Source organism: Otolemur garnettii, unplaced genomic scaffold (genome assembly GCF_000181295.1).
Source record: "Otolemur garnettii isolate 467f Iridium unplaced genomic scaffold, OtoGar3 scaffold00014, whole genome shotgun sequence".
NCBI classification, from domain to species: domain Eukaryota; kingdom Metazoa; phylum Chordata; class Mammalia; order Primates; family Galagidae; genus Otolemur; species Otolemur garnettii.
Window position 1 is genome coordinate 3,675,879 of NW_003852409.1, and position 18,968 is coordinate 3,694,846.

Consider the following 18,968-nt stretch of genomic DNA (forward strand, 5'->3'; position numbering starts at 1 on the left):
ATAGTGGCGATGAAATATTCTGGATCTTGTAAGGATGCACACACTGGCAAGGTGCGTCTTTAAAGATAATTTAAAAAGCAGTGTGTTTTGTTACTGTGACTGCATGAACTTCATGGTTGGAGCAGAATAAAATTGGCAAAAGTAGAGCCCTTAAAAAATATAGATGGGACAAAAGCAAGGCCAACCCATGGTCTTTGTACTGGGAACTTGGGGCTAAAATCTGTGACTATGTTCCTTCCTTTCCCAGTGATCATATCACTGCACAGCACACAACCCCAAGGGACAGAGATTATCTCTTCCACTTTACAATAAGGAAAGCAACTGTGACTCAGAGCTCGCTTGTTTGTTTCAGTCACCAGACATGCCGGAGCTGGAGCCCTAACTCGGGTCTCCTGGCCACTAGGCAGCAGTGCAGACTTGGTGATTCTGAGGGGCCATTGCCTGGTTCCCCGCCCGTCCGCAGCACTGTCCCTGGGGTTTCGGCCATATTAAGAGAATCTTGTTTCTGTGAGGAAACCGGAGGAGGGTGGGCCCTGTGGACAGGCGTTAGTCACAGAACCGTGCAGAATCACTGTCTCATTCATTCAACAAATATTTACTGAGCACTTACCGAGTGCCAAGTACTCTGCTGGGCTCTGAAGACACGGGGTGACTTGGACAGGCGTGGTCTCTGCTCTCAGGAGCTTCTGCATTACAATTTACGCATATTCCCTGAAGTGGGTCTGATGCACTCACTGAGTGTTTTCCCAGACCTCTGCCAATGCTAAACTCTGAGGCAGCCAGAGCCTGGGAGCTCTGGCCCGGAAGGCAGAGAGCAGGGCACACCTATGTAAGGTGACGAAGGTGCCTGCTGGCAGGGCCTGAAGAGAAACATGAATGGTCAGAGCTGGAGGGGCCCTCCTGAGTGATCGTGCATCCCCTCCTCTTGGTACAGGTGGAGAGACTACCGCCCAAAAAGGAAAAGGGCCAGCTCCAGGTGCTATAAAAATGCCAGTACAGTTACCAGGGCCAGGACTCTTGCGGTGACCAGTGCCTGTGGGGGTCACAGAGTCATATAAACGAAGCCAAAGGTGGGCTTGGAGCATTTTTGGTGAGTTACCAAAATGACTCCGTGCTGCCTGGCTGGACACCATGGGAGCTGGGCATGGGCATTTCCTGACTTGCTTCCAAAATGGGCATTTTGAACCAGAAATGCTTCCTCTCACATCTGGCGTTCCACAGGCCCCTTCTCGTCTCAGGCTTTCCCTTCACTAAAAATTTACAGCTTGTGTCTGCCATGGAGGAACTTTATCCACATAGCTGCAGGATAGCAGCTTGGTGCTGCAGCCTTCATCCTTATCTTGAAAGTGTTTCTCCTGGACAATTCCCTCCCCTCTTCCCGTCTTTGACCCCTGAGCAGCCTGTGACCCTCCACCCGTAAGCATGGAGGGATCATGGTGCCAGATGGACCAGTTTGATTCTGCCTATCAACTGGGGAGCAGCAAGGTTCCAGGTTGCAGGAGGCTTTGTCTTGATAGATAAGGAAGTGCAGCTGTCTGGTAGAGGACTGGGAAGGAATGTTATATAGAACAGTTTGGCCCCAGACCCTGGCACTTAATGGGGAGTCCAGAGTAGCCCTGCCCAACCTAACGATAGCCCCCTTTACGGTTAGCTACTGTTCACTATGCTCAGCAAAGCTGACAGCTGGCCCAGCTTCATGGCTGGGCACATTGCTTGCCAGTATGCCTGACCTCTCACATGAATCAATCTTCAGTGATAAGAAAGAATGCCAAGAATGCTCCTAGTTGGCCAAACCCACACTGCCACGATTTGTTGTCTTAAAGACTCTCTGGGCTTCCTCTCTGCTGAGTTTGTTAGCAAGTAGGTCTCCCTTCTCTCTTCCTCTCTTTGGTTATGTGATGAGCCTCCCTGGTGAAAGCCAGGGATGTGTGTGTCTTCAGAGTTACTGGGAGCAGGGGGCTTCAGGGCTTTGAGGGGCTATAAAACCAAAGGAAGGCCTGACCCTATGGCATTGCCTCTTCCTCCACATGGGCTTGGGATAGAGGCTGCCATGGATGCAAACACCAGCTGGGGTTGGCAGCGTCTGACCACACCTTCCTCTCTTTCCAGGTTGGTACCACTCATCCCGGGAATCCAGAACTCATCACTTTCCACGGTACACACTCCCTTCTTCACTATGTGTTTCTCTGGGACATCGCCCCACCCTAGTAGCTCTGAGTGAGGTGGTTTCCATTTGCCTGGTGCTGGGCACAGACTAGGTGCTCAGGAAAATCTGACTGTGTAGTGGGACGGTGGCTGGGGAGCAAGGTATCTCTTTGGTTTGGGCACACCCTGTCTGTCCTGCCCATCTCGGCTGAGCCGCTGGCTAGCAGGAAGCATGCCCCTCCTTCATCCATGTGTGAATTTGTTCACAAAACACTCATTAATGCCTACTCCTTGCTTGGTATGATCCCGTGCACTGGGCTTAGACAGTTGAATCCTACAGTTCACCTACAGTTGAATCCTACAGATAACCCTTGGAATCTGTTAAGTGAAACTAATTATTTAAAAAATAATAATAGTGCAATATGCCAAGAGCTGATCCAGGGAAAGACTGTGGGAGCTTCGAAGCCCCTTGCCTCAAAGTGTCCCAAGAACCGTTGGAAACGCAGAACTCAGCCCCACCCTGCTCCGTGTCTCCCAGGTGCGGTGGGCACACGGTGAAGTGTGAGTGGCTGCGTCTCCCTCCTGACTGGTTGGCAACGCCTCGCCTCTGATGCTCACAGTCCTTCCCTCACACTGGGGCAGTCTGAGTCCCCAAACCTCATCTGTGCTTTGTAACCCCATCTCTAGGCTTGAGAGCGTGGGTGGGTTGAGCTGCCACACCTCCTGGAAATCAGAGGCCTAGTGACTACTCAGCCATCAAGGTGGGAAAGGGACACCACCTCCCTTTCCAACACTGATCTCCTAAAAGGCTCCCTTTCAGACCCACATCTTGTGTGAAGACTGGGGAAGGAGGTGGGGATGGAAGGCCAGTCCTGCAGACATGGTGTCCCTACTAGTCCTGCAGGGAGATGCATTTCCACGCAGTGGGCATTCTCTTGACATCGTTAGTGGGTACTTAGCACCCTTAGTTGTCCTGTCACTCTCTTTCCCATATGCCAGCATGCTGCATGGGCCTAGGTGAGTTGAGGTGGAACATTGACCCGGTGTGGAGCCTCAGTCCACACTTGTGAAAACACTGAGTGAAAGTGAGTTGAGTTAGTCGTAGCCCCTGCTGGGCCCCAGTGGTGCTGGTGCTGGTGCTGGCACCTCAGTGACAGCACATGACACAGCTGTGTCTGTCTCCCCAGCAAGACTGAGCTTTTCAAGGTTAGGACTGTATCTAATGCATCTACCTCTGCCCTCTTCATCATTCAGCCAAGGGTTGTAAAACCCCCTGGTTTCTCAGTTAGCCTCTGTTGATTTGAGTAGATTTCACTTAAGGAGCTGTTTGAAAACTTGTCTCAGAAAAGTTTTATGTAAAATTGTAAAATGAAGGTGATTTTTCACTATTAAAAAAAAATGTTCATGTTTGGTGGCAGGTGTTAAAGGAGAAAAAGGATCCTGGGGTCTTCCCGGCACAAAAGGAGAAAAAGGCGATCAGGGAGCCCAGGGACCACCAGGTACTCCAGCTCTTATTCTAGATCTTGCCTTTGACTTTTGCTCCTGAGAAGTGCCCCTGAGCCAGAGCGTAAGACTAGTCATGTTACTATCTGACCACGGCTCCACTGAGGTCTGGGGATACCCACCTATGGGCCTGGCATGTCCAAGATGGAACACTGTCAAGAGTTGACCAGAACTTCCAGTTGTTCATGTTGCATATTCAAAACAAGGCCCAAAGAGGACCAGGGACTCACCCAGGCCCCATAGTGCCAAGGGTTTCTGGGCACAGACCAGGACCCGGTCCCAACTCTGGTAGCCAACCCAATGCACCGTCACGTCCACTGGGAAATAACCATGTTTGCCCATTAGGAGAATTTTATTTTTAAACTTCTGAAACTGTGATTGTGAATTTTATGAAATATTTCTTTTTCAGGTCCTCCAGTTGATCCAGCTTACCTGAGACATTATCTGAACAGCTTGAAGGTGAATATTTCTCTAAATGTGTGACCTGTACTTTCAATTCCTTGGCTTTACATCAGAGACCAAGTCATCCCATTACTACTGAAATATTCTCATGTTCTCTGTATCCAGGGGGAGAATGGAGACAGGGGCTTCAAAGGAGAAAAAGGAGACTCTAATGATAACTTCTTTGTGTCTGGGCCGCCAGGACTGCCTGGAAATCCAGGCCTAGAAGTGAGTAGTGACCTGCCAAGTCATCTTCCCTGCAGACTCACAGCTGTCCCAAAGCCCCCAGCAGGACCAGGCCATAGAAGAGCCTGGTTAGTTGTAGCACTCTAAGCTGGAGGCAGGAGTTGGGGGTTGGCCAGCTCTTCCCTATATTGCTGATTGATGGGGAGATTAGCTGAAGCCCATGGGTGGAAGTGAGGTGTCCAAGGCTGTATGCAGCGAGATAACATCTAGGCCAGCAGGCTCGCTGCCTTATTCATAGGCATGATGGAAAATTCACTCAATGCAAAGAGTTTTTAATGGTGAACACTTCAGTTAATGGAGGCAGAATGGAAAGTAAGGGAGATATTTTCAGAGAAGCTATTTGATTCTTCTGAAATTTTATCAAAAAAGACACTCCTAAATAGGCTTATTCTTCCTAGGATGAGATTTTTCCAAGCTACAAGAGACAAAATCAAGCTATATATGTCCCTAATGAGAATATGGCCAGATCTTTGACCTTTGGTTCCAGAGCTTACCATGAGGGTAGAACTAGGAAAGCCAGAGGTCAGGTTCTACTTCTGGCTGGGCCTCTCATTTGCTTTGTGATCTTTCCTTCTCTAGGCAAAGTCTAGCCTAGACTGATGTTCAGGGTTCCTTCTGACTCCAGGGCTCTCTGGGCTTCTCTATAGCATCATTCAACATAATGACCAAGATACTGCCCTTGAGGTCTTATCCCTCCCTACCTTGAATTGTGCCAAGATTGAGGATAATAGTAACAATAGCTGACATTTATGGATTTCGTACAAATGTCCTCATGAAAGGAATAGATGGGACTTGTAGTAATGAGTGGTGCTTTCTCTGCTCTTACTGTGTGCTTGCCTTGACAGGGCCAGAAAGGGGAGGCAGGCATTGGGCCCCAAGGACCCCCAGGTGCACCTGGCCTGCCTGGGCCACCTGGCTTTGGAAGACCTGGAGCCCCTGGGCCACCAGGACCCCCCGGGCCACCAGGACCTCCAGCTATCCTGGGAGCAGGTTAGTTCTGTGAGCAGTACCCTCATTCATGCTGCCCCTACTTGTGTACTCTGGGTTACCACATCTGGGTATCACATCACAGCCACACCATCTAACAGAGGGCTGCTTCCTGATGGAGCCATGATTTTCTTGTTTTATTTTTCTAATTGAGATAGAATTTACACATCATAAAATTCACCCATTTAAAGTGTACAATTCAGTAGTTTTAAATATGTTCACAAGGTCAGGCAGCCATCACCACTGTGTAATTTTAGAACGTGTTTATCTCATGAGAAAGACATTTTGTATGTGTGCAAAATGACTTCAATGAATTCAAAGACAAAATCTCCAAAAATTTACTCACTGACACAAGAAATTCCAGGCCTCAAAGATCTGAGAAATACAGTAGAATCCCTCAGGAACAGAATGGAGCAGGCAGAAGAAAGCATCTCTGACATTGAAGACAAAAATTTGAACACTCCCAAACGCCTAGCCTATCTGGACATTTCATGTAAATGAAATCACACAGTTGGTGGCCCTTGGTGTCTGGCTTCTTTCACTTGGAATAATGTCATAGCATGGATCGGTACTTCTCTTTATGGATGAATAATGTTTCATTGTGGAGGTGTCCGTTTTGTTTACTCATTTATCTGTTCATGGACATTTGGATTGTTTCTACCTTTTGACTGTGTGAATAATGCTGCTCTGAATATTGGTGTACAAGTTTTTATGTGAACTTACGTTTTCCATTCTCTCAGATACTTAGGAATGAAATTGCTGGGTCATATGGTATCTCTCTGTTTAGCTTTTTGAGGAACTGCCTAACTGATTTCCAAAGGAGCCACAGAATCTTTTCATTCCTACCAATGTTATTTGAGGGTTCTAATTCCTCCTCATCTTCCCAAGGTTAACATTTAGCCAACCTAATGGGTGTGAAGTGGCATCTCACTGTGGCTTGGGTTTGTATTTCCCTAATAACTAATGGTGTTGTGCGTCTTGTCATGCGTGGGTAGAAACTTCCTTGCTGCTTTGTCAATGCCTTAGGGGAAAACTTTCTCTTTCTCATAGGATAAAACTATAAAGGAGCAGCGATTGTAACTCTCTATGTAAAAATCTATCCACCCTTTGGAATCTTACTTCCTCAAATGCAAAATGGGTGAAATTTAAAAAAAAAACAAGCTCATTTATTGAGTATTTATCAAGTGCCAGGTATTTTGCTAATCACTTTACTACAGTATTTTATTGAATTCTCACAACAACCCCTTAAGATAAGAATCTCTGTTTTACAGGTGAGGAAAGTGAGACCCAGAGACATTTAGGAGCCCTTCCAGGCTCACGTAGCTAATAAGAGATACCAACAGGATTTAGGACCCAGATCACCATGGCTTCAAAGCCTGTGTCATTTCCACCATGCCCCTGGTGGAAGACAGTAATAGCAGCAGTGACACATAACTGTGTACTGTTCTGTTGTTGGACTGGCACGAGCCAGGCCTGGGAGAAGCACACCTAGAAGAGACCCACAGACACTGGGACTCAGGGACAGCTTTACATGGGATGTGACTTTAGAGCTGGGGTTTTGATTTAACCTTGGATCTTTTGCATTTTTTTAAAATTTTCTTTCTTTCTTTTTCTTTTTTTTAAAGAAATGCAGTCTTACTTTGTCACCCAGGCTGGAGCGCAGTGGTGCAATCATAGCTCACTGCAGCCTTGATCTCCTGGGCTCAAGTGATTCTTGTACTTCAGCCTCCTGAGTAGCAGGAACTACAGCCAAAGCTGTTAGCCATGCCTGGCTACGTTTTTGAATTTATTGTGGAGAAGAGCTGGTCTTAAACTCTTGGCCTCAGGAGATCTTCCCTCCTCAGTTTCCCAAAGTGCTGGGATCACAGGTGTGAGCCACCGTGCCTGGTCTAGTCTTCAGTCTTTTGGCTGTAAGTGACAGAAATGTAACTCAAAGTTGCTCAAAGGGAAGTTTATTGTATATGAAGGAAGGACTGAACAATCAGCTCACGAGAAGAGTAGACATGTGGTGGGACCTTAGTAATAGCCAGAACCACGGACTCACCCCTGCCAGGATCCTCTGTCCATCTCTTTCTCAGCTTCTCTCTATGCCAGTTTCATGCTTTCTCACCACAGACCACATCCGCTGCATAGTGGGAAATAATGGTTACTGACAACTGACAGCTTCTGCTGTCAGCTCAAAATCTTTTTTTTTGTTTCTCAAAATCTTAAAGTTCTTTCTCAGTTTTAGTTTGAAAAGTCCTGGGGTGGGGAAACTCCCTAGGAAGGACTCTGGTGACCTATGTTGGGCCAGGCTTCCAACCTTGGGTCAATCACCTGTGGCCAGGAGGTAGGATCATGTGAGAACATGGTAGTTATCTCTGGGAGCCAGTGGTTATAGACGTGAAGAGGAATGTCCTAAGAGAGAAGAAGATAAGGATACTGGTCCTGCAAAGCAAGAGGGGCTGGGTGGGTAAGACCAGAGGTGCCTGCACAGCCCAGAGGGAGGACTAGGATTGCAGGAGGTGGAGCCACATTACAGGGTGAGTGCAGGATGCAGAGAGGCTGTTGTCTGTAGCAGCTCTGCACGAGGGGGACCCAGGATGCCTTGCAGCATTGCACAGGGATTGCCCCTGATGTAATGTGTGGCAAGTCACCATTTACAAAATACTTTCATAGCTGTTATCACATGTAATCGTCACAACAACCCTGGGAGGAATAGGAAATAGGTGTTATAAAATTTATCTCATGGATTAAGACATTGAAGCTCAAAGAGGAGACTTTCCCAAGGTCACTAATTCTTGTAGGAGGCATGGGTGGGATCTAAATGCAGGTCCCCTGACCCTCCACCCATTAGATGCTTACCCCTAGGTGTGGCTGTTCAAGTCCCATGTTGGAACTGAAGACTTGCTTGCAATGACCTGAAGAATTTTATGGGAACTTATAAGAACATCCTTAACCCTGCCAAGAGCTTTGCAGATTTGAGGGCAGGAGGGCAGGGGATTAGAGAGGTAGAAGAAGAATAAAGGAATAGCTATAATAAATCTAGCCCTGCCTAAAGTAAGGGCTTTTTGATTGGGGAATCATGGACTGCTAAACAGTGCAATGGAGTGCCTCAAGGATCTGTCATAGAACTGAGTGTGTACATTTGTCAAGGAAAGAGGGCAACACCTTCTTCTGATATTTAAGGGCACTCTGCTGCTTCAAAAGCAAAGAGCTCCTAGTCGAATGCTGTGCAACTTGCAAAGCAGTGCATTCTCACCACAGCCCAGTGAAGAAGAAACGCCTGTTTGCATTTTGCAGATTAGGAAATAGAGAGCTTGCTTTTTCCTCAAGACCACTCAGCAGGGAACTAACAAACAAGGACTTGAGTCCATGGCTCCAGCCCCAGGGCCAAGGCTCCCATCCCTGCGCCACTCTGGCCTCTTTCCATTGCCTGGCACCTCCTCTTCCTCTTTCTGGGCCTGCTTCCGCTGTCTAGTGGTCACATGTTTGTCTCTTGGGTGAAATAAGCTGTACAAGTAAGGATATTTTTGGATGCAAGTGACAAAAAATTGAAGTTAAACTGTCTTTCACAAACTACCACAACAAAAGGAGTTTTTTCACTTATAAAATTGAAAAGTTGGCCAGGTACAGTGGCTCACACCTATAATCCTAGCATTATGGGAGGCTGAGGTGGGAGGATTGCTTGAGCCTGACCAAGAGTGAGACCCCATCTCTACTACAAATATAAAAACTAGTTGAGCATTGTGGTGCACACCTGTAGCCCCAGCTGCTCAGGATACTGAGGCAGGAGGATCACTTGAATCCAGGAGTTTGAGGTTGCAGTGAGCTATGGTGATGCCACCACACTCTATCCAGGGTGACAGGGTAAGATTCTGTCTCAAAAACCAAACAACCCCTGAGAAGTCCTAGGCATGGCTTGAATCAGGGCAATAATGTAAGAATCTCAGCTCTTACTCAAACTAGTCAATGTGGCCTAAGTCATATGCTGGGTCCAGATTACCCAAGATACAGCTGCAAGTTGGGCGGCTTCGTAGCACTGGGAGTGGGGTTGTAAGCACTTCCCTCTAGTGATCAGCTGACACCTGAGGCATTTTTTGGAAACTTTGGGGGGGAGTCTGTAACTTCTCTTTTCTGCTTTGTCTTAGCTGTGGCCCTTCCAGGCCCACCTGGCCCTCCAGGGCAGCCAGGGCTCCCCGGCTCCAGAAACTTGGTCAGTATCATTATCAATGTGCCTTCCTCGTTCCATTTTGGATGGATTTACTTAAAACTCTGGCTATAGAGTTTAGGGCCTGATACCCTTTTGGGATTAGCAAATCTCTGTGACAGTAGAACTGATGCAATTCTATAAAGAATAGAGGGAATTTATTATCAATTCAGATGACTTATTATGTGTCATTTGTTATTATATGAGAAACAAATCACTTATTATTTAATTTCTGACCTTTGAATCCTGAATTGACTAAGCTATAACAAAAACCAATCATTTTACATCAAAAAAGAAGAAAAAAATTATAAACTGTGTGCAGTAAATGTACAGGTGATCGCTATATAATTCTTTCAACTGTACTGTATGTTTAAAAAATTGCCTAATAACATTCTTCTTAGTAAAGTATCATAAGAATGGAAAAAGGAAAAAAAAAAGATTAGCCTAAGAGTGTAAACAGCATCACAACAAGTCCTCATGCTGGTCATATTTACCCTGGATAGTTCAGCCTCCTCTCTCCTGCCAAAGGGTATCTCTCATACATTTGTTATTCTGCAGTTGTGGGAACAAAGTATGGTGCTCTGAGATCATTAGAATGCACAAAAGATGGACAGATATCTTACAAGGATGTCAGGAGTCCTAAGAATGCTCTTTGATCTTTGCTGGATTTTAGCTGCCAAAAAAAAAAAAAAAAATGTCCAACTGATGATAGAATTTTGATATTTGACTCCTTTGGGGAAAGATTCTAAGCCATTTTGATGTGCAAAGTCATTATCTTCAAGGCTAAGCGAAAATTAATTTTTTATAATCTCTCTCAGTGAAAATGAAAAATAAAAACTCTCTTGGCTGGTGTTTCTCTGAGATATGATGCTACTTAATAGATTTTTGCAGTTTCTCTATCTACTCCTAGGTATGCCACATGACTGTCTAATCTCTGGCAGTTTTCTAGACAGAGAAATTACAGACCCTCGTTTTCTATAATGTATTTAATATTGTAACCACCCAGCTAGATGAAAAAGTTTTAAGACCCAAGTGTAGTTGTCACTTGCTTGCATTTCTTACGCCAAATGAAAAGAATTTGGAAACTCCTGAAAGAGTAGCACAAAGTGACACCACTTAACGTCAGGACCACCACGCAGCTTTGAAAATGAGACAGGGCTCACCAAAGTTTTTGCTCAGACCAAAACCCCACAAAGACAACTCTGTTGACAATTTTTACATGTCTTTATACTCCCCAAATATCACCTTTTTGTTTTAATCCATTTTTGTAACTTAGATATGTGTTTCAAAGTGATACAAGTTTGTGTTTTATCAAAAAGAATGCCCCTCAGCTATCAGTGAATATCTAAACCTCTGCATGGCACACAGTAAGACTTTTTATTGTACACAAGGGGACAGTTCATAGTTGACTGTACAAAGTGACACTGGTTGTGTCACATTGTGCCCCTGCCCTGATGATAATGGCAGTGACTGGACCCTGAATGATCTGCCAGGTCACGACCTTCAGCAACATGGATGACATGCTGCAGAAAGCACACCTGGTGATCGAAGGGACATTCATCTACCTGCGGGACAGCACCGAGTTTTTCATCCGCGTTAGAGATGGCTGGAAAAAATTACAGGTGATGCCTAAACTTCCTTTCACAAACTGCCTCCGGACACCCTCTAAAAAAAAATAATCTGCTCTTGTAAATGTCATTTTGCTGCTTTAGAAATAGTTTCTAGTTGATGTCTCATTTCAATGTACCATTTTCCTTAAAGCTGGGAGAGCTGATCCCCATTCCTGATGACAGCCCTCCACCCCCGGCCCTGTCCAGCAACGTGAGTAGTTGCCCTGTGTTGTGGCTCATACCTTCCTTGGCCAGTGTGTCTGGAGTCCCCCTGGGTGTCCAGCATGTGCTCTCCAGCTAGACAACCAGCTCTGCATGTTCAGTATTGAAAGGGAAACCCAGAAGTTACCAGGTGTTAACAGAGGGTTCTCATGGTAGACTGGAGGGAGAACTGGACCCGTGGCTGGAAACCTACTGTTCTCATGTAGAAGCTGAGTCCTTCTGGGCAGGCAGCTTCCCCTCTCTTGGCCTCAGTTTATTTATCTGTGAAATTGTTGGCTGGCAAAAGCAATTCTCCAATCTTGGTGGAGAAGTTTCTTTTAATTTTTAACACTCTCTGCCTGATAAGTACATTACTACCTGCTGTTGACCATCTTCTAGCCCTACAACTAGCCGTTTGAGGCAGGTATCCCATTTTACAGATAATGAAACTGAGGCTTTGAGGAGGCGGCTTTCTCTGTTAAGTGAGAGTTGGTTTTTAAACATATGTCTTCTGCTTTCTTGGTTCAGTGCTCTTTTTAAAAATCTTGAGAACATCCCCTCTGTTTCTGAGGACGACTTTTTCAAGGGAGCCTGCATCTCTTCAGAGTTAAGAGTCACAGTTGAAACAATGACAGACTATATTTTAAAGTTTCTTTTCTAAGAACATTGCACTTGCCCTCCGTGTCCTCTGAAGGACAGACTGAATGCATATTCAGAACTCTTTCTTTTCCTCTTTTACATAACAGCCACATCGCCCTCCGCCTCCACTGAACCCTATTTCAAGTGCCAATTATGAGAAGCCTGCCGTAAGTACGATTTGTGCATTCACTCTGCAAGTACTGAGTGTGCGTCTATTATATACTAGGCCCCGGGCTTAGTGCATAGTCCCTGCCATCATAGTCCCTGCTTTTCATGGGGTAGCAAGAGAAGCAAACAAAAAACGGAGAATTACAGTGCAGTTGTGTGCTAGGTTGTTTGGGTGAGGCAGGCACAGGTGCTGGGGGTATGAAGAAGGCCAAAGAAGTCTGCCTGGGGTAGGTGACATCTAAATAAGACCTGAGGATAGTTGGGTTCATGAGTGAGCCAGTTTGGAGAAACGGCGTGGGAATTCTAAGCCAGGGAGGAAGGAACAAAAGGAAGCAAGGGGAAGTCCTTTAACTGTGAGTATTTCAGTCTAACTACAGGAACAAAGCTCAAGGCAGAAAAGGAAGAAGTTTAGTTTGCAGAAGTCAGCAAGGGCAGGGGCTGGTCAACAAGGGCTTGAAAGCCAAGCTGAGAACTCTGTGCTGTGGGCAGTGGAGAGCTTCTGGAGGGTTTACGCAGGAGACAGCTGTGATAAGATGGGCATTTCAGAAATTAGCTCTGTTACAGTGTTGGGTAGACTGAGCAGTCCAAAGGCCACGAGGTGGCTCCTGTGCTGTCACAGCAGCCAGCATGTAGAAAAATAGGCAGATTGAAGGGACAGGAAGGTGCCAGGAGTGCCCACTTTCGTCACTGGCTGGATATGGGGCAGGGAGGATGAGAGAGATGACACCCACGTTTTTGCAGGGGTAATTCAGCAGGGATGGTTTCCTTTCCAGGGATCCCTTCATTTTGGGATTTTGTTGGGATTAGAAACTCTCACTCTGTTGCTTTGATAGTTGAAGGGAAGATCTTGTTCAAATCATTCCAGGCACCTCATGGGACTCAGTTGCAGAAAGCACAGCCAGGCCTGGGGACTCTTGTCTCTGCCATCAGTCTGTGTTACTGTTTCTGTAGACCACCTTCCACAAGGGTCTTTCTTCCTACCCAACAGGCATATACAGGTTACACGAGCTTGCACCCAGCTTTGGCACTGATTCTGCCCTCTGCTCTGTGATCCTACAGCTGCCAAGCCCCATGTTATCTGACTCGGTTAGGAGTCCTGGGAGAGAGAGTCTATGTGGTCTCTTAAGTTGTCCACTCCCTGCCCAGTTGAGAGTATCCAGGAGAATGAGTTGAAAGCCTAGGGCCACTCCTTGTAGCAAGGATTGTGGGGGCACTTTCAAAGAACCAGACATGGGTGTGCCAGACACCAGACACATGTCACCTATAGTGCTGTCATCCATCCAGGAGGAGCTCACCGGGAGCATGGTGAGTCGAGGTGCCAGGAGGTTACAGGGCAGTAGGAGTCCTGTGCAGTGATCAGGGACTGGACTATGAGGAGCAAAACCAAAAAGGAACCGATAGAAGAAATATGAGCAGGAAACTGGGAAGCCGTAGCCAGAGAGGAAGAAAGGATGCCAAGCAAGGCAGTAGCCACCGCGTCCAAGGCTGCCAGGAAATCCATAAAAAGAACTGAAAGGTATCCTTCAAATTTAGAAGCTAGAGCACAGGATTTCAGTGGCCAACAAGATTCTAGTTAGTTGAGGGGTAAATGGGAGGTGAGGGAAGGGAGAAGTGAGTGTAGGCAACGCTTCAAAATTCCCCCAAGGAGGGGGCAGTAGCTAAAGGATTTTTTTTATAGTGTTTTGTAAATGCAAGAGTCACACATATTCATTGTAGAAAATTTTAATAATGCATAAAAAGAATAGAGAAGAAAATAGTAACTTACCTATAATTTTATCAAAGTGACAACCATTCATAGAATAGCTATTTTAACATTTTGATTGTTAAAGTGTTAATGTCTTCCTAAAAGTGATACATACTCATTATAAAAATGTTCTAGCAATTAGAGAAATATAAACATGGGAGCACAAAAGCCCTCAATCTCGCCATTCAGAAACAACCATAATTCCAGACATTTCTCCATGTCCCCGTAAAGGAGAGATGGAGCGGGGTGGGATTACTAGTGTGGCCTGGAAGCCCTACACTTGCTCCCTGCCTTTGTTTGGTGGCCACCGCTGACCCTGGGGGAAGTCTCATTCCCTCAAGGCTTCTGGTGAATCCCCATTGATATAGCCCCAGAAGCACACTGGTTGGAGGGTGATGAGACCACAGGGCCTGGTCCCCCAGGTGTCCCCAGATGCAAGAGAAGGAGGAAGATGGGGTGGAGGCAGTGTGGCTAATGTCGGGGCGTCAGAGGACCAGGGCGTGTGTGTGTGGAGGTAGGAATCTGCTTGCTGGCAGTGTACTAAAGCTGGTAAGGTCAAGCTTGAAGTGCCTGCCACAGGGAGGCCTGTTGGAGAGGCCTTAGTCTGGGGTGGACAGGGCTAGGGCCTGGGCGTGGACCTCTGGACCTCTGAGTGGTGAGCAAGGCTAACCCGGATGAATAAAGAGAGAGAGAGTGGAGGAGGCAGCAGTTGAGCACCTGTCCTGTGCAGGAGACAGGGAAGGGGGGTGGGGAATTGAGAACAAAGCCAGAGACACACAAGGGCTGCATGCGGCAGCCTGAACACCGTAGCTCATGGCCAGCTGTGGCCAACTGGCTGGAATCTTGAAAAGGAGAAGAAAGCCACCGTGACAGTCCTGTGTGCTGGAACATGTACCCACAGGCTTCACTCAGGCCTGGCCACTTCTTGCCCCACCACATGGGGCTCTTTTCATGTCCTTGGGCTTAAAATATTTTAAAATGTCTTCCGTTTTTGTCAACTGGGGCCCAGGTCCTGCACTAGCCCTCCCCAGCTCTACGTTTATGAGATAAAGGTTACCGCTGAGATGAGATTGAAGAGGAGGGAATGTGTGTCCCTTCATTACAGGATGCATTCCCAAGGGTGTGGCAGACAGGGCTGGGAGACAGGGCTGCAGAGGGAGAGAGAGGCTGGGAAGAGAACGTGTAGACAGACAGACTTCAGAATGGCTTGTTCTGGCTGCTGGCCAAGATGGCAGGGATGCACTATTCCACCCCTAGTTTCCAGAAGAGTGTATCCTAGCAGTCTTTGTCATAGTGTGACATCCTTCTCTTTAGGCCACCTTCTTCCTGGGGCCCTCACATGATCAGCCCCAGGCCCACTTAGGAAACAGGAGAAAGGGCAACAGGCAGATGGCTGGGTAAAGCTCTGGGACCCAGCACCCTGCTGGAGACTGGGCTGGGAGGACCCAGAAGCTTCAGACATGCAGCTGCAGGCTGGTTTCAGATCTGTTCTGATCTCTGAAGTGCTTTATTTGGTCCAAGCAGTGTTGGGCTTTATTTTTCTCTTCTAAGGGAGAAATTTTTCCCACTAATAGCTGTTCAGAGGGCTGAGGAAGGCTGCTTTGGAGACCATAGCACTCCCTCCCTGGACACGGTCAAGCAGAGGCTGAAATCCTGGCATTACGGAGAGCTCAACTAAGATGACCACCGTGATGTGCCTCCCAGTCTGCAATGTTGAGGATCTGCTCAGGGACCTGAGATAGTCATAGGGGTTGGAGTTTGTCTTTGATTCTAACTGTACTCTGATTTCTCTCACTTCTTTCAGCTGCACTTGGTCGCGCTGAACATGCCATTCTCTGGGGACATTCGAGCGGATTTTCAGTGCTTCCAGCAGGCCAGAGCTGCAGGCCTCTTGTCCACCTACCGAGCATTCTTATCCTCCCACTTGCAAGATCTCTCCACAGTTGTGAGGAAGGCAGAGAGACACAGCCTTCCCATAGTGAACCTCAAGGTACAAATCCACATAGTTCCCACCGCCTTCTGGAGGCGCGGGCCTCTATAGGCCTGGGCGCATTGCTGTTCCCTGACACCACCACAGGCTTGCTGGCTGCAGGCCCAGCTCTCCCCCTGACCAGCTGTGCCGCTTTGTGCAGATTGCTTTCCCTCTCTGGACCTGTTTCCTTCCTGCTGGGATGGTCTGTGACTCTTGGAGCCACAGGAGAAATAATATCATCTTTTGTATATATAGGATTTTCGCTTATTTATGAAGCACTTTAGGTCTATTCTTTTCATAGGTACTTCTGATAAAAAAATGGAAGTTGTTCTTTTCTTAGTTTGTCAGATAAGAAAACTGAGGCTCAGCAGAAGAAAGCAATTTGCTCAAAGTCACTGCAAACTAGCACTGGTTTCTTTGACTCCTATGCCTGGAGCTCTGGGTCCCACCTGAGGATGCCTTCCTGTGGGCCTCAGCTGAGTGGCACCAGAGAACAGCTGGGACACACTGGTCCTAGGAAAGAGGCCCTTTGTTCTGAACCCTAGTTGGGTGTTTTCTGAGCATCTAAACTGCCAAAGTCTGGCTGGTAAGGCAGGGCCTTGTAAGGTCCCTCAAATGCACCATAGAAATAAATAACAGACTCCTTTAAAGCTATAGAGGGAGAGCTCTGTTGCTGCTCACACACATGCTGGCTCCTAATGACTAACTTGCTCTCAAAGGTACTTCAAGTCTTTGCAGACCCAGCAGCCCCAGTACTCCATTTGGAACTTAGAGGCTGGCAAGTTCCATCCTGATCCTATACCCAGCACCCTCCATCTGTTCTCCAGAGTTCTGTTCTACCACCACTGGAATTATTTTTATTCTTACATCTCTCCATAAGAGACCAGACTCTTTTAGGAAAAGGACTAAGAGATTCATCTCCGTGTAATCCACAGTGTAGATTGACACAAGGCCAGGCACAGATTAGAAGCTCAGTACACATACATAAAAATGTTTAAATATCAATAATTAAATAAAGAATTAAAATATACTTCTGATGGGGAGGAGCATTGAACACATATATGACAAGAGACAGTGCCTCAGGAAATAAGATAGTAAAAGCAAAAGGGTTCAAGGCTGGATTATAAAATCAAACCGTAAATATCTTTTGAGTTTCTACTCTGTCCAGACTCTGGGATTGGGGCTGGGACTTCCATGTGAGGTGCCATCTGGGCTTTGAACACATCTGGTCTATTTGTAGGCTGATGGTACCATGATTCTAATGTGGCATTTTTGTCTCTATAGGGCCAAGTACTTTTTAATAATTGGGACTCGATTTTTTCTGGCCATGGAGGTCAGTTCAATACTCACATTCCAATATACTCCTTTGATGGCCGAGACGTAATGACAGATCCTTCTTGGTAAGTGAGGGTAGAAGTCCTCAGATATCATATGAGGGACGGTTTTAGGAGGCATCCTAACAATCGGATGCCTTTATCAGCTGCCCCTCTGGGATAGTATCAACATAAAGTCACAGTGAGGCAACTAAGGGTCAGGAGAAAGCCCTGTCCTTGGAGCCAGAAGACCCAAATCCAGTAGCTCAATATGGAACCTTGGATAAGGCATTTCCACTCTTTGAACCTCAGCTGCCTTACCTGTCAAAGGGGCAAGATAATCACATCTATACCAAAGGATTGTTCTGTGAACAAAAAGATTAAGTATGAAAACATATAGCATCAAGTGGGCACTTAATAAGTGGCAAGTGATGCAACTCCTGGTCCTCCATAACTCTATACTGTGAGTTGCATTCCAAATCTTTGACAATTATATGTGCTCTTCAGAATAGAACTCAGTAAACCTTTCCTCAGTGTCTCCTTCATACCAGGCCTATATGGCACTGAAATAAACCTAGAGGACCCCCCCATTTACAGGATTCACAGTCTACAGAGACACAGGTTAACTATGATTCTAGACAGAATGCTATAATCGTAACATGGAGACCCAAAGCAAGAATCAGAGAAGGCTTTCTGCAAGAGGAGGCATTTATTGACCTTTGAAAGATGAGAAGGAGTCACTGTTGTAAAAGTGAAAGAGAAGCTACTGCAAACCAAGGGACTTCATAAGCAGAGGCTTAGATTCACAAAAGCAGAGGGAATGATTTGCAAATAACTGCTAGCTGCACATGGCTAGAATATCGTGGTTCAGAAAACTGGCAAAAGCAATGAGGATAGAGAGGTGGTTTGGCATCAGACCATGGAAGGTTAAGGAGTTTGGCTTGATTCACTAGACATGTGCCAATTTTTTTTCTTATCAAGATATACCACAATGAAATGTCATTTCAAAAAGTAACATGACAGCCAGGCATGGTGCCTCATGCCTATAATCCTAGCACACTGGGAGACCGAAGCGGGTGGATTGCTTGAGTTCAGGAGTTCAAAACCAGCCTGAGTAAGAGTGAGACCCACATCTCTACTAAAAATAGAAAAATGAGCTGGGCATCATGGTGGGCACCTATAGTCCCAGCTACTCAGGAGGCTGAGGCAGGAGGATCACTTGAGCCCAGGAATCAGAGGTTCCTGTGAGCTATGACACCATGGCACTCTAGCCTGGGCAATAGAGTGAGACTGTCTTCAAAAAAAAGGTAACATGACAAAATTACTTTCTAGGCCCCAGAAGGTCATCTGGCACGGCTCCAGCACCCATGGTGTCCGCCTTGTGGACCAGTACTGTGAAGCCTGGCGAACAGCAGACATGGCAGTCACGGGATTCGCCTCCCCGCTGAGCTCGGGGAAGATTCTGGACCAGAAAGCATATAGCTGTTCTGATAGGCTAATTGTCCTGTGTATCGAGAACAGCTTCATGACAGACGCTAGGAAGTAATGATTCTTAATGAGTTTTCAAATTTTTCTTATGTGAAGAGTTGACACTGAAATCTAAAATGTTTAAATGTTGTAAATATTACAGTGTTTTATTACGTATTCATTATAAGAGCAACCAAAGAAAACATACCTCAATACACTCAAAACTGAAGACATAAAGGACTCAGATCAAAGACAAAGTCTGATCCATCTCTTGGTGCTAGATTCTGCAGGAAACGCCATGCAGTGCGGACACATCCCAGCACAGGTTAAGAGCAAGTTGAAA

At 46.4% G+C, this 18,968-nt stretch overlaps 1 protein-coding gene across 1 annotated transcript in view; it reads left to right on the plus strand.

Moving 5' to 3' along the window:
• Positions 1–18,704, plus strand: part of COL15A1 (collagen type XV alpha 1 chain) — a 107,392-nt gene extending 88,688 nt beyond the window's left edge. Inside the window, exons 26-37 of the mRNA XM_012802304.1 lie at positions 2,110–2,155; positions 3,564–3,644; positions 4,058–4,107; positions 4,216–4,317; positions 5,181–5,325; positions 9,453–9,517; positions 11,005–11,133; positions 11,273–11,332; positions 12,069–12,128; positions 15,678–15,863; positions 17,130–17,245; positions 18,491–18,704. Coding sequence (XP_012657758.1) covers positions 2,110–2,155; positions 3,564–3,644; positions 4,058–4,107; positions 4,216–4,317; positions 5,181–5,325; positions 9,453–9,517; positions 11,005–11,133; positions 11,273–11,332; positions 12,069–12,128; positions 15,678–15,863; positions 17,130–17,245; positions 18,491–18,704 — 1,254 coding nt within the window. The remainder of the gene's footprint in view (positions 1–2,109; positions 2,156–3,563; positions 3,645–4,057; positions 4,108–4,215; positions 4,318–5,180; positions 5,326–9,452; positions 9,518–11,004; positions 11,134–11,272; positions 11,333–12,068; positions 12,129–15,677; positions 15,864–17,129; positions 17,246–18,490) is intronic.
• Positions 18,705–18,968: the final 264 nt, after the last annotated feature.